We start from the raw sequence: 12958 nt of genomic DNA, 5'->3' as shown, positions 1-12958 counted from the left end.
ATTTCTTGTCACCAATAATTAAATAACAAATTCAACCATCACATGTGTGGATGTTATCTTCCTCCATTCGCAGGATGTTGTTGGCAGCCAAGCCAGTGTGTCGCTCCAGTTTATTTGGCGCACATGTTGTTCACACTCATGGTGCCGCTGTAATGAGCCCTGCTAATTTGTTCCATTTTGTCAGCAATGATCAAGAAGCGACACGAATGTTGTCAATGTAATGCATAGCTAATGATGACAGACGCGTACTCCTGCAGAGCAGCCGAGCCTTTTGTCTTTTCGACGCGCCGTACTCCTGACTTGTGCTGCTGGCGAATATAAGGTCTGCTATTGGCCTCTCGAGACAAATCTAGGACCAGTAATTAGACTGCTCTTCGTACCTACCCCCTCCTTCCAACAACCCATTCTTTTGATTAATCTAATCCCCTCAGCATCATTAACCTGTGCCATGCAGGCTTTAGGCGCCGAATATTAGTAAATTTGGCCCCAGTGCTTTCATACAAACTTTTAATTGCTCTTTCTCCATACATTTGCATCCCTTGGGGGATTTTTCAGTGTGTCGTGTCTGGTTCTTTTTCTTTGCGCGCCTCCCACCTGTTCTCAACGACCACATTAGGAGAGGGAGAGGCAGTGATTTCTTGTTGTCCTCTGTTGATAAACCTTCTCACCTTGGCACCTTGTTCACACTACATTACATTTGCTACTGTGAATTAAAGCACGAGACATTAGTGTTTATTTAGTTGAATCGATCCCATTTGAGAGATTAAATTCATTTGCTTCTTGAATTGCCTCGATTTAGTATTGTTTATTTCCAAATAATTAAGAGTCCATGTGGTTTGTTGAGGATATTGATCAAACTGTGCTCACCGTGCCCAAGCCCATTGATTGTACAGCTTTGCATTTTACATGTCTAGCTGAGCCTCCGGTGTAGCATTGCATTAGCATCTTTCCTGCTACTTGGGAAAGAAAAAGTTCAGCAGAAATCGACAAAGGTCACTCATTACTATGCGAATGCAGTGAAAACTTGCAATGCTGTCGAGTGGAACTTGAGGTCAAACGCTAACCATATACCCATTTCTCTATAGAAAACATTAGAATTTGAATGAATCTGGTCCAGGTTCTCTTGTGTATTAAATCGTTAATGGCTTACTTAATGGATAATATTGACTTCCTCACTGTAAAACTTGCGTAAAGCATTTCAAGGAAGTGGAAGAGAGAGTACTGCTGAAGGTGAGGTAAAGTTATATAATGCAACCAACTACACTCTAAAAACAGTTGGGTCAAAAGTAACCCAAATATTGGTCAAAAATGGACCGATCCGCTATTTGGGTCAATTTGATCCAACTTTCTGGGTTGTTTTATACAAAATGACCCAATTTTTTTTTACTCAAGTAACGGATCAGACCAATATTTATGCGTTGTTTTACACTAAAAGATCAATTTCTTGACTCAAAATTGGGTCAAGTAGACCCACGTAGAGGATCGGTCTATTTTTGACCCAACTGTTTTTAGAGTGTATGGTGATTTTGTAAGAAAGGTTCAGAGAGATTCTACCAGTTTTGTGGCTGGACATTGTAAATTACTGTTGCCATGGTAGCATGGACCGACTTTAGGAAATTCAACAACAACAAAAATACTCTGATTTGCTATTTCCTTTCTCAGAAACAAGATTTTCAAGTTTCCAGTAAAGCATTATTATCTCTTCTCCTTCCAGAACCCCAAGCTACAACTATGCTCCGAACCCAGACAAACACTGGATCCTCCGCTACACAGGACCAATGAGGCCTGTGCACATGCAGTTCACTAACATGCTACAACGCAGGAGGATGCAGACCCTGCTGTCTGTGGATGACAGCATGGAGAAGGTAGGAGGGCAAGCACATCGCCTTTCCATGCTGTGGCAAAGAAACACCCACGTCATCACAGACACAGAAAAGAAAACCAAGTCCTAAGAGATCTGTGCTTGTTCTAACTGGGACTTTTTAATGTATTCACTGATGCACTTGTAGTGTCATTCAATTCCCTTTCATTTTAAACTGCTACTGGAAACCATTTTCCCTTGACGAGTATTCAGTGGATTTATATTCCCCTTTAGCTGCACAACATGTTGGTGGAGGCGGGCGAACTGGACAACACCTACATCATCTACACGTCAGATCACGGCTACCATATTGGCCAGTTTGGGCTTGTGAAGGGAAAATCAATGCCTTATGAGTTTGATATCCGCGTTCCCTTCTATGTACGTGGGCCCAATGTGGAGCAAGGTTCCATGTGAGTGACGCATTTTTATGCAAGTTAGGATACACTATTGATTTGATTTAACGGCAGTTGAATTTGAGGTCTTTTGAAACTCAAATCAAGTCATTGTTTTGCTTTTGTTGCCATGCAGAAACCCCCATATGGTCCTTAATATTGACTTAGCGCCAACTATGCTGGACATGGCTGGTCTTGATATCCCTGCAGAAATGGATGGAAAGTCTATCCTTAAGCTGCTGGACGCTGACAAACCAGTGAACAGGTGATCACTTTTTTTTTTAAGACATGCTAACCACTAATGTGAAAATCACCCATCTATTCAATATCATACGCTCAGAGAAATATTTCAAGCCTAATTTAAGATTAGTAATAATAAAGTATAATTACTTAAAAAATATATATTTTATTTTTTTACATTTTTTGGATGTCTGCATTCAGTTTCATCCCAAAAACATAAAAATAAAAAAGAATTTGGAGGGGAATGAAAATTGTTTTTCACATAGCAGCATATTTATCGTGTATAGGTAACCTGTTTATAATGCAATTCAAACGATATAATTTATGTATTTTGAATAAATACTCCCATTATTATTAATTTAGCGTAATTATACTTTATTAATAAATACATAAACCTGAGGATTATGCATTTCAAATAAATAGGCTTCATTAGACTAATGATTATGTATCATATAAGGTTTATTTGGTAGGTTTGTGTTTAAAATTATCTTTAAAAAAAAAAAAGTAAATGGGAATTTGTCATGTAAAAAAAAAATTACATAAATCTTATGTTAGGCTTGAAATATTTCTGTGAGTGTGCAAACATGGTCTTTGAAATAGCCATAGCCCATAAATGCCACAAGATAGCAACAAAGGGCTACTTTGACTGAGTTATGGCTTAACTTAATTAAACTTCTCACTTCAACATTTTTCCATAGCACAATGTGATGCTAGCGCAGTTTATATAATTGTATATTAGACTGGGCTTTGGCCTGAGCATAAAAACATCAAATTGGTGAGTTTTTCAGCAAATAAGAGGATGGGCTCCAAAAACAATATCTGCAAATAGGCGAAATGAAAACAACTAATGTGGACAGTATGTGTATTTACTCTCACTTCAATGCTCACTCTATTTGTTATCTTTTTTTTACAGGTTCAATTTAAATAGGAAAGGTAAAACTTGGAGAGACTCATTCCTTGTAGAGAGAGGGTATGTCTTACGACTTTTCTAACATGTTTTCATTCGAGGCATTGTCCTCTGCTGACAACAGACTCTTCGTCCCCGAGCTTCCTGGTAGTCTTTCCTATGTTTCATTCCCTGTTCTTGCAGAAAGCCTCTCCACAAGAGGGCCGATGGGAAGGAAATGGCTCAGGAGGAGAACTTCCTGCCCAAATACCAGCGAGTGAGGGAGCTATGCCAGAAGGCAGAGTACCAGACTTCCTGTCAACAACCGGGACAGGTATCTGGCCAATATAGAACCGTGTGAATTTAGTTGACAAAATAGAATATAAGAGTCACTGTATTGATACGATTTGAGGATGGAAGATTCAAAATCAATATTTGAGAGCGTGTGTGTGTGTGCGTGCGTGCGTGTGTGTGTGTGTTAAGCACTTTAATCCATTTAGTTTTTATTTGACTATCATGATCTGGCATCTTAAATGTATGTGATTCTCCACATCATATGTTAGTCCTGCACCAACATTACGTTCCCCCACTGTTTGTATTCAGAAGTGGCAGTGTGTGGAGGACCCTTCTGGCAAGCTGAGGTTGTATAAGTGCAAGGGCATGGCTAGTCTCTATGCCCCCCGAATGCAGGCTGCGATGGCCAGCGGTGGTCCCCAGCTGTCTCTTTCGTCCGCTGTAGACGGCTGCAACTGCGGCAACGTGGGATTTAAAACATCTCTCCTTAAGCGAAAGAAACTGCTCACTAAGAAAAGTAAGCTTATTTTATTCATCACTCATTATGTGGTTATGATAAAATGGTATATTTTTCTTCTTCTTCAGATGTCTGATTTTTACTTTAAATGTCATTACACTGGCTAACAAATTGATGTCAGAAGAACCTTTGTTTTGTTTTGTTTTGTTTAATCAACATTGTAACAGGAAGCTAAAAATTACAGGAAAATGCTTATAGGCTATCAATATTCATATTATATTCAATACAGTTCCTAAATTTATTAATAACATGTCGATGACATGTTTTCATCAAAATACTCTCAAGAAGGAAAAAAAATGTATGTCTTGCCAAAACCAGCCCATTTTTGTCATCTTGTTGTCATGCAAGTGAGACGGCATAAACTGCCGAGCCAATGGTAAGTCTGACTTTCATTTCCACCATGGACGTAGCCTGAGCTTTGCGAGTACTGAAGCTTTGCGGGCTGCCTCTTTTCCTATGCGTAACAGTGGACTGGCTTTTTGGCGAGTCAGAGTGTGTAAAAAGAGCAATCACCCAAAAAGATAAAAAAAAAATTTCACTTGTGGAAACATCACCGAATAAACAAATGAAGTGAGCCATGTGAAAATGATCCAGTTTCGCTTAATTAGTCAAAAAAATATTATTATTTACCATAACAAATAAGTTAGCGTTTTTCATCTGCGGTGTATCTATGTCAGCCGCATATAGTGATCGGCAGAATAATTCCATTATTTTCCACGAGATGCCGCAACTTTATCCACCTCTTGCCATTCTATACATACAACAAAACAATATACTGTAGCTTTGTGTTCAACTAAACAGGCCCTATTAATAAAAATTGAGACAAGATTGTTATTATTTCAGGACATATACTTTTGGTGACATTTTTGTTTGGTGATGTGGTAAATTGAATGTGTACTATGGCTTTATACTCTGGGAAATACTGCCCTCGTGTGTGTATTGTGCACATGACCACGTTACCGTAAAAATCCACCCATGCACACAATATCATCCTTTTATTTTGCCATAAAAATCTCAGTTTTGTTTTTCTTCTTTATAATCAAATCTCTTTGTCTTGTCCTTTTCAGAGATGAAATCCAGCAAGCCTGCCTCTAGGAAGCGTTGGGCCCGCTCAGTGTCTTTTGAGCTGGACGGAGATATGTACGCCGTGGACCTTGAAGAGTCCTACCATCCCGCCGTGTTCCACAACAACACTTGGACTTTGGACAAAAGCAGAGGAGTGGCGCATGAGGAGGACGATGAAGAGTTCAGTGGCATGGGAGTCACAGCCCGGCCCACCACTGACAACAGTGTGACCCCACCTTCCGCTCTCAAGGTCACATACAGGTTTGTATGCGCGTCTGTGGTCATTGCTGCTTAACGTGATCTCGAAGAATGTCACGCTGTCGTCATTCGCATGAAGTGACACCTTTCCCCTTGACAGATGCTCTATTCTAATGAATGACACCGTCAAATGTGACGGTGGCCTCTATAAGTCCCTGCAGGCGTGGAAAGACCACAAAATGCACATTGAGCATGAGGTATGGTCATATTTGTTGTATTCTTACATGCAGAAATAAGACGGTACCTTATCCTTGGTTGTTTGTGTTATCGTGCTGGCTAGATTGAAACCTTGCAGACCAAGATAAAGAACCTACGTGAGGTCAAAGGACACCTGAAACAGGTGCGACCAGACGATTGTCAGTGTAACAGTCCTAGGTGAGTATAAGTTTAGTTGTGTATGATGGCTTAATAATTAAGGCAGTTCAATATCAGTCAAAAGTATACAAAACAGATTATATAAAAATTATGAAAGATTGTACATTTTATTGAAACAGAAAAAAAATATCTGTCCAAATGTTTTTGTTGACAATTTTCAACATTGTCTTGACAGCTATCTGCTCCAGAATAAAGACAACGTCATGCTGGGTACTGGACGCGTCCATTCGTTCAGGTATGAATTATTGTGCATGACGAAGGCAGGAAGTGTGTATAGTTTCTAAGGGATTGTATTTCCTCTCGTCAGAATGCCAAAGCAGAAGACGCAGTGGCTGCAGAAGGAGCAGAAACGCAGGAAGAAACTGCGGAAATTCCTGAAGAGGCTCCAGAACAATGACACCTGCAGCATGCCGGGCCTCACTTGCTTCACCCATGACAATCATCACTGGCAGACTGCCCCCTTCTGGACAAGTAAGGAACTTTCTACTGTTTCCGTTACAGAGGGTTCTTTTTTTTACAGCGGTCTAGACGTACGCATTTTAAAGTTTACAAACAGAGTGTGCCGCACTTACTGTTTTGCCATTTGATTGCTTTTATGGCCTCGAAGTGTTTTTCATACAAATATTTACTTTTGATTTGTACTTTACTAGTTGCTTTGACGTCACCAATCACAATAGGATTAGCATGGCTCACATTTGGTTGTTGATTGGTTGACTGATAGTTGCCAGTGAAGCTGAAGCAGTTCGAATCACTGCTTTAATGCAGGTGGCTCAATTCCTGAGCACTGGTCAAAACAATCAAATATTTCTTTATTATGAATAATAATAACATATCACAAAAAAAATTAAGGACAACACCAGACCCACAATCAAAAATCAACAACAAAAGTATTACTCCCGCACCATCTTGTGGCACATTTACATCAAGGAACTATGTTGGAGTGTGAGTTTTTGAGTTTAGTTTATTAAAAGGACAACGTGCGGTAACGTTACAAAGATGGCTGCACCAGATTTAGCACAATGCTAGTTTCTATCTGTAGTACTAGTCTCCAAAGAATAAAATAACAGTAAGTTAAATTTACATACAAGCAACCTACAAAATACAGATTACTGTACCATCAAATTACAAGTCTTATAAAAGTGCTAAATTATAAAATACAACAGTTTTTAATATCCAAAACAAGCATAAAATACACATTGGAGAGACTCATATAGACAAAAGTATATGGAGGACCAAAACTGCCAAAATTTAAAATAAATTAAATGAATGAATAAAAGTGAAAATTAAAACAGATCTAAAAAATATAATTCAAAAATTAAATAGAAAAAATAAATGGAAATGGAAATCAAAACAACAACAATATATATATATATATATATATATATATATATATATCCATAAGTAAAAATATATGCAAAAATTAAAAACAAGATTCAAAAAATAAACATAAAAATGTGGAAATAAATACAAAAATAAATATATACTTAGAATTAAATATCAATCAGTAAATAAAAACGTCCTCCTCTCACATTTATTTATTTCATGCTGCAGCCGCTCTGTCAGGACAAAATGTTATTCAAATGAAGGGGTTGGACTCCGCAGTTGCAAACTGCTTTCCTTTCAATGGTCGAGTGAGCAGGTTATTTAATTCTATTTATATATTTATTATTGTATTTATTGTCACATTTATTTTTCTTTTTGGATTTTTTTTATTTTTTTTTATTTGTACTTTGATCCATTTATTTACGGGTCTATATATGTATATATTGTGTGTTGTTTTTATTTCAATTTCTATTTATTTTTTGTATTTTGGATTTATATTTTTTTATATCCATTTTTATTTTCACTTTTATTCATTTATTTATTTTTTGGGGGGCAGTTTTAGGCCTCCATATCATGTAGACAAAAGTTGTGTTTTGCTGCCATCTTGTAGCATCTTGGTTGTGAGGGTACTTTATTGAGGAATTGAATTGACATCAAAATTGTGCTTTGCTGTATAGAAAACAAATGAAGGCAATCATGAACTCGTCACTTGTGTTTGGTGTTTTTTGGAAAGTCGGTCTATGTTTAGCTCCCCGTACATCCCAGGACAGCTGTGACGAAAACAATAGTTTGGAACACTGTTGTGATTTCCCTTTTCCACCTCTCTCCGCCATCCCTGCCTCAGTGGGGCCGTTCTGTGCATGCACCAGTGCCAACAACAATACCTACTGGTGCCTGAGGACCATCAATGACACGCACAACTTCCTGTTCTGCGAGTTTGCCACCGGCTTCCTGGAATATTTTGACCTCAACACCGACCCATACCAGGTATGACTTCTCCAGCCACGCATTCAATGTTCAATCACACACAATCACAATTTCCATCCGGAAACTGCAGATTTGTTTGGCTCATGTTGTTGAGTTGAGTTGTGTTTGGATTACTCCTACAGTTGATGAATGCTGTCAGCACTCTGGACCGCAACGCTTTGAATTCGATGCATCAACAGCTGATGGAATTGCGGGCTTGCAAGGGACACAAGCAGTGCAACCCTGAAAAGGGTGAGCGGACCAAGCCCTGAAGGCAAACGTGATGGATTGTCTCGTCTCCGCTCATGTCAGTGGGAGACTAATGTTACTTTCCATTTCTTTTCAGGAGGCAAAGAGCGAAACTACTTTAGTGAATACAGGTATTTTTTTTCACTTTGCTTTCTTCTGATTACTTTTACAAACGTCGCAGATGGAATTCAGGTTACAATAAGAACTCGGGGAGGTTTCGGCTTCCCTGGTGTGTCTTTAGTTCTTTTCCCCGCTCAGATTACTTCACTGACGTTCTCGCTGCCATGACTCTTCAACAAAGCCATTTTAATCATACACAAGCAGAAAATATAAGACTCTCCTCTTCTTGCAATGAAATCTCGTTTCTAATCTCTGCTTTTTGTGTGTGTGTGTGTGTGTGTGTGTTTGTGTGCATCTGTGCGTGCGTGTTTATACCTGTGTGTTTGTCTACATGCATTTGCTCTGCACGTTATCGTGCTGTGCATGCTTTCAGGCCAGTTTATCGTCGAAAGAGGCCAAAAGTGAAGAAACCGTCCTCCAAGTCGCTGTGAGTTTGTCGTAAGCCATCTGTCCTCTTGTAGCACGCCAAGCTCCTATTGTCCGCACGAACAATTACGCACACACACTACCACGACGGCCTTCCGCTTCCATTGTGACATTTCTGCGCACTAGTAGAACAATTACATGTTTCTAGTGAGGCAAAACTGCACTTGTTGACAGCTGAGTGCTACTAGTGCTACTAGTAACGTTCTTAAATGTTACCAGTTCGCATCAAGTGCAAGCTAAAATGAAGGACACAAAGGAAGAAGACTTTCACAACTACTGTAAGTGACTCAGTTTATTGCAGTGATGTCAGTTGTTTTTCGCAGAGGACAAAGAATATATGCATGTGAGTATAAATGTGTTCAAATATCCATTGCTAGAGGATGATTACATCACAACTATCTATGCTCTTTGTTAGGGTTGGGTATCGATTCTAATCTCCTCAAGCGATCTTGATTCACAAGAGTTCAGTTTGATTTGATTTGGATTTTTGGATTCACTTCAATTCAATACGATATCAATTACTTAAGGTGCATCAATTCTTCTTAAATATCAACGACATGATTAAAAACTCTACAAATATTAAATTCCAAGGTAAAGTTTGTGGAGGCAGTAACCGATCAAATTATTTAGTTTATTATAGAAAGTAACGTGTGTTTATAATCACTTAAGTTATAGAAAAACATTGACATCAGCAAGGATGAGAAGAAAATATTTTCATAATCTAATTCAATAATTGTAAATATAAATAATAATAATTTAAAAAAAAAAGTCTTAAAGTGCAATAAATCAGGTCTTATAAATACATGTGAGCAGTAAATTTCAAGAAAACAATAAGATCCCCCCAAAGAATTTGGCCTTTAAAATTGTTTTTGTTTTTTTAAGAATTTATGGGAAAAAAGATCAATCAATATCGGGCTTGAAAAGAAAAATCATTTTGACATTGATTATTTGATTTCTTTACACGCAGCCCTACTCTTTATAAGCCTGTCTATGGGGTTTTGCATTGTGAGTTAGCATTAAGCTAGCAGAGGTCAAAGTTATGCGGTTCTATTAAATATATAATCTGTAATTCTTTGTTTTGTGTTTAGTATGACTAAACTTCAACCGGGAGCGGCATGAATTAACTTGAAGGCTATCTGCCAGTGCTGCTTGTTGTGGAGTTGCATTCCTTACCACCATGCAGCACCGTTATCTCAATTTTTGGCTTGAAAGATCATGCAAAAATTTGTCATTCCGCTAGTGTGCAGAAATGTTGTACAGTAACAGTTCTGTAAATCAATGAAATGCTCAAACAGCATTGTATAAGATCCTCCCATCCACATTTTAAGTTCAGTCACATGACCAACACTGGCTCTCTTGACAAAATCTTTACCTGCATTGCAAACATTTCAACGTCCTCTTTTTTTTTTCATTCTAACATTTGCAATGCAGACGTCTTGTTGTGTACTTACCACATGTCGTGTTATTGTCTTTTTTTTTTTTTTTTTTACATTTCGTCACCTTCTTAGCAGGAACAGACCACAACTGGAGCCATGCTGTCTAGTAAACATCTGGAATCCTGGATTAATTTGCTGCGTTCTCTTGACAGGGGGCAGATTTGGGACGGATGGGTCGGCTAATCACCTGTTTCCATTTTACCAAGCGCAAGAGGCAGTCCTGCCACACTCTGATGACATCACTAGTTTGGGTTTTGATTGATTACAGAGCCGTTGACCCGGGCAGGAGGCATGAAGAAACTGAGAGGACGCTCATAAACTCTGTAATTATCAGTCGTTCTTCATCGTGCATTTCATTCTCACGTCAAGATCCGTCCGTCCGTCCATGAGAATTGGATGCTGTGATTCAGATGGGACAGTATGTGTATGCACAAGCCACTCCATTTCACTGCTTGTAGTATATAAGTATTAGCTTTAATCAACTTCCATCCATGTGACACTGGACTGGAGTGGGCCAAGCCGTCGACTCTGCTGCTACTCATTCAGGATACTCATGTTTAGAAGCTAAATCATAGCAATATGATCCATGACCGTAGTACCAGACATGTCAACTTGTCTCCGCCCATACATACCAATGCGACACTGATGTGTGAACTTCTGAGCCCACTAATACAAATGACCTTTGGCCATTATCTTTTGTGTCAAAACTGAATTTTACTTAATGAATGAATGTCCTCAATGACACCCTATCAAACCTGAGCACATCTCAACATGGCACTATTTGAAAAAGGTCCTAATAAGCCCATCCATTATACCGTCCACTCAGTCCAAAATGTTTGATCATTGGCAGAATGTATATTATTAATGCAATTTATTTTCTCCTTTGTAATGACAATACCACACAGTAGATGTCTCAATCTAGCTTGCTTATATACATGGTGCTACAGGATAACCATACAGAAGTAAACTTGCTGTACAGTACAAGTTTGTAATTGAATGTATGTTGTGCAATTGATATGAATGTTTACAATATTTTTATAATACGGAAGAGGCGGACCTCATTGTGTGAGTTGAAACAAATGGACTACTATCAAGCGGAATGTAGATTGTCCTTTGGATCTTTACATGAGAAAAGCACTTAAAATGATTCACTGTGAAGACATTAACCTATAACGTTTATTACGTGCCAGAGGAACAACACGTTATGTACATGTTTCTGTGAATTAAGCGATCTGCCTTTTTTTCCCTCCAATTTTATTTTGTTTTCTTAGCAGGGTGTAGACGTGAGTGCTGACAGTCATTGTGAATAAAGTGTTGTTTGACCAAAACATGACGTCACTGCTGTGTGTCCAGTAGAGGTCACTGTCTGTCCACATGGTAACTCTTGACTGACTTTCTAGCCGAATAATTGTTTATTTGAGCTTTTTATACTATTAATGACACAATATTAAGTTGGGAATATATCGCATTATAATTGTGATATGTCAAATTAAAATGGCAATGCTAAATTGTTCTCGTTAGTTTGTTGCTTAGCAACCAGATAGTCAAATCTGAAGAGGTTACAAAAGTAATCAATCAGGCAAAAAAAAAAAAAAAAAGCATAAGTAGAATAATAATGATGAGATTCGGAGAAGCAAGATATTCCCCACCTATGGCCTTAACTCTTTGACTGCCAGACGTTTTCAGAAAAGGGATGCCGTGGGTGCCAGCCGATTTAAGCATTTTTGACTGATCTTTCAAGGTCCACAGAAAATTATGTGTTTGGACTATGGAAACACACATACTACCAAATGAAAGATTGGACTCTCATCTTCCATCAGAAAAAAAAGTTTGTTTCTACTTTTTTCTGTTTTTCAGTAATCAGCAATAGAAAATGGTTAGTTTCACCTGTTTTGAAACAAACGTTTTTTAACGTCTTTGGCACTCCTCCATAGGATTTTACTAAACGTTATTTAACGTTTTTGGCAGTCAAAGAGTTATTTAAGAGCGTTGTCTTTGAAAAGTTAACAAAAGAGGAAAACTTTTTTCCTAGGTTTTGTTGTGCCAAGTTATCAAAGTATGTACATCATTAACAGTTGTGATACATGCTGCTGCATTTCCATGTTCTTTGTCAATTCCCGGGTTGGGAATTCAGTACTTTAGCCTTTTTGACATTTGTACTACTTGAGTACGGGGTGTGAGTACTTTTGACATTTTGGTGAAAAGTCTGGAGGAAAATATTTAGAGACATGAAAAATGTAACGAAGCAACGAAGTATTTAACGATATTTAGTACTGTATTCTGTTACTTAACTTTCCTTTAACGTATCTAGTTTAAAGATTACAGTTACTGTCTTTTAGTTAAGCAAACTAGTATAACGGTGTACGTTCATTGTTTAGCTTGCTTCCGTCTTCTCCAGACATGTACCCTGATGGTAGGGGTCGACTGTAGGCCGGTTCACTTGTTCAGACAGAAAGCAATCCCATTCCTCCCTCCCGCACCCCCGGGCGCTCCACCTCCACCCCTTCCCCACTTCTGACTCACGTGCGGGGGCGGAGACTCGGTTTAGGG

General features: G+C 38.4%; 1 protein-coding gene across 1 annotated transcript in view; it reads left to right on the top strand.

Annotated features, from left to right (window-relative positions):
- sulf2a (sulfatase 2a) overlaps positions 1 to 11746 on the top strand; it is a 50694-nt gene extending 38948 nt beyond the window's left edge. Inside the window, exons 7-22 of the mRNA XM_077573853.1 lie at positions 1715 to 1865; positions 2096 to 2271; positions 2390 to 2518; positions 3407 to 3463; positions 3584 to 3713; positions 3983 to 4190; positions 5258 to 5516; positions 5614 to 5710; positions 5794 to 5888; positions 6064 to 6123; positions 6196 to 6359; positions 8056 to 8198; positions 8321 to 8429; positions 8524 to 8557; positions 8920 to 8973; positions 10561 to 11746. Of these exons, the coding sequence (XP_077429979.1) occupies positions 1715 to 1865; positions 2096 to 2271; positions 2390 to 2518; positions 3407 to 3463; positions 3584 to 3713; positions 3983 to 4190; positions 5258 to 5516; positions 5614 to 5710; positions 5794 to 5888; positions 6064 to 6123; positions 6196 to 6359; positions 8056 to 8198; positions 8321 to 8429; positions 8524 to 8557; positions 8920 to 8973; positions 10561 to 10591 (1897 nt within the window). The 3' untranslated portion in view covers positions 10592 to 11746. The remainder of the gene's footprint in view (positions 1 to 1714; positions 1866 to 2095; positions 2272 to 2389; positions 2519 to 3406; positions 3464 to 3583; positions 3714 to 3982; positions 4191 to 5257; positions 5517 to 5613; positions 5711 to 5793; positions 5889 to 6063; positions 6124 to 6195; positions 6360 to 8055; positions 8199 to 8320; positions 8430 to 8523; positions 8558 to 8919; positions 8974 to 10560) is intronic.
- The last annotated feature ends 1212 nt before the right edge of the window (positions 11747 to 12958 follow it).

Source organism: Vanacampus margaritifer, chromosome 8 (genome assembly GCF_051991255.1).
Source record: "Vanacampus margaritifer isolate UIUO_Vmar chromosome 8, RoL_Vmar_1.0, whole genome shotgun sequence".
Taxonomy (NCBI): Eukaryota; Metazoa; Chordata; class Actinopteri; order Syngnathiformes; family Syngnathidae; genus Vanacampus; species Vanacampus margaritifer.
Note: the sequence above shows the minus strand (reverse complement) of the source record. Positions and strands in the feature narration are given on the sequence as shown.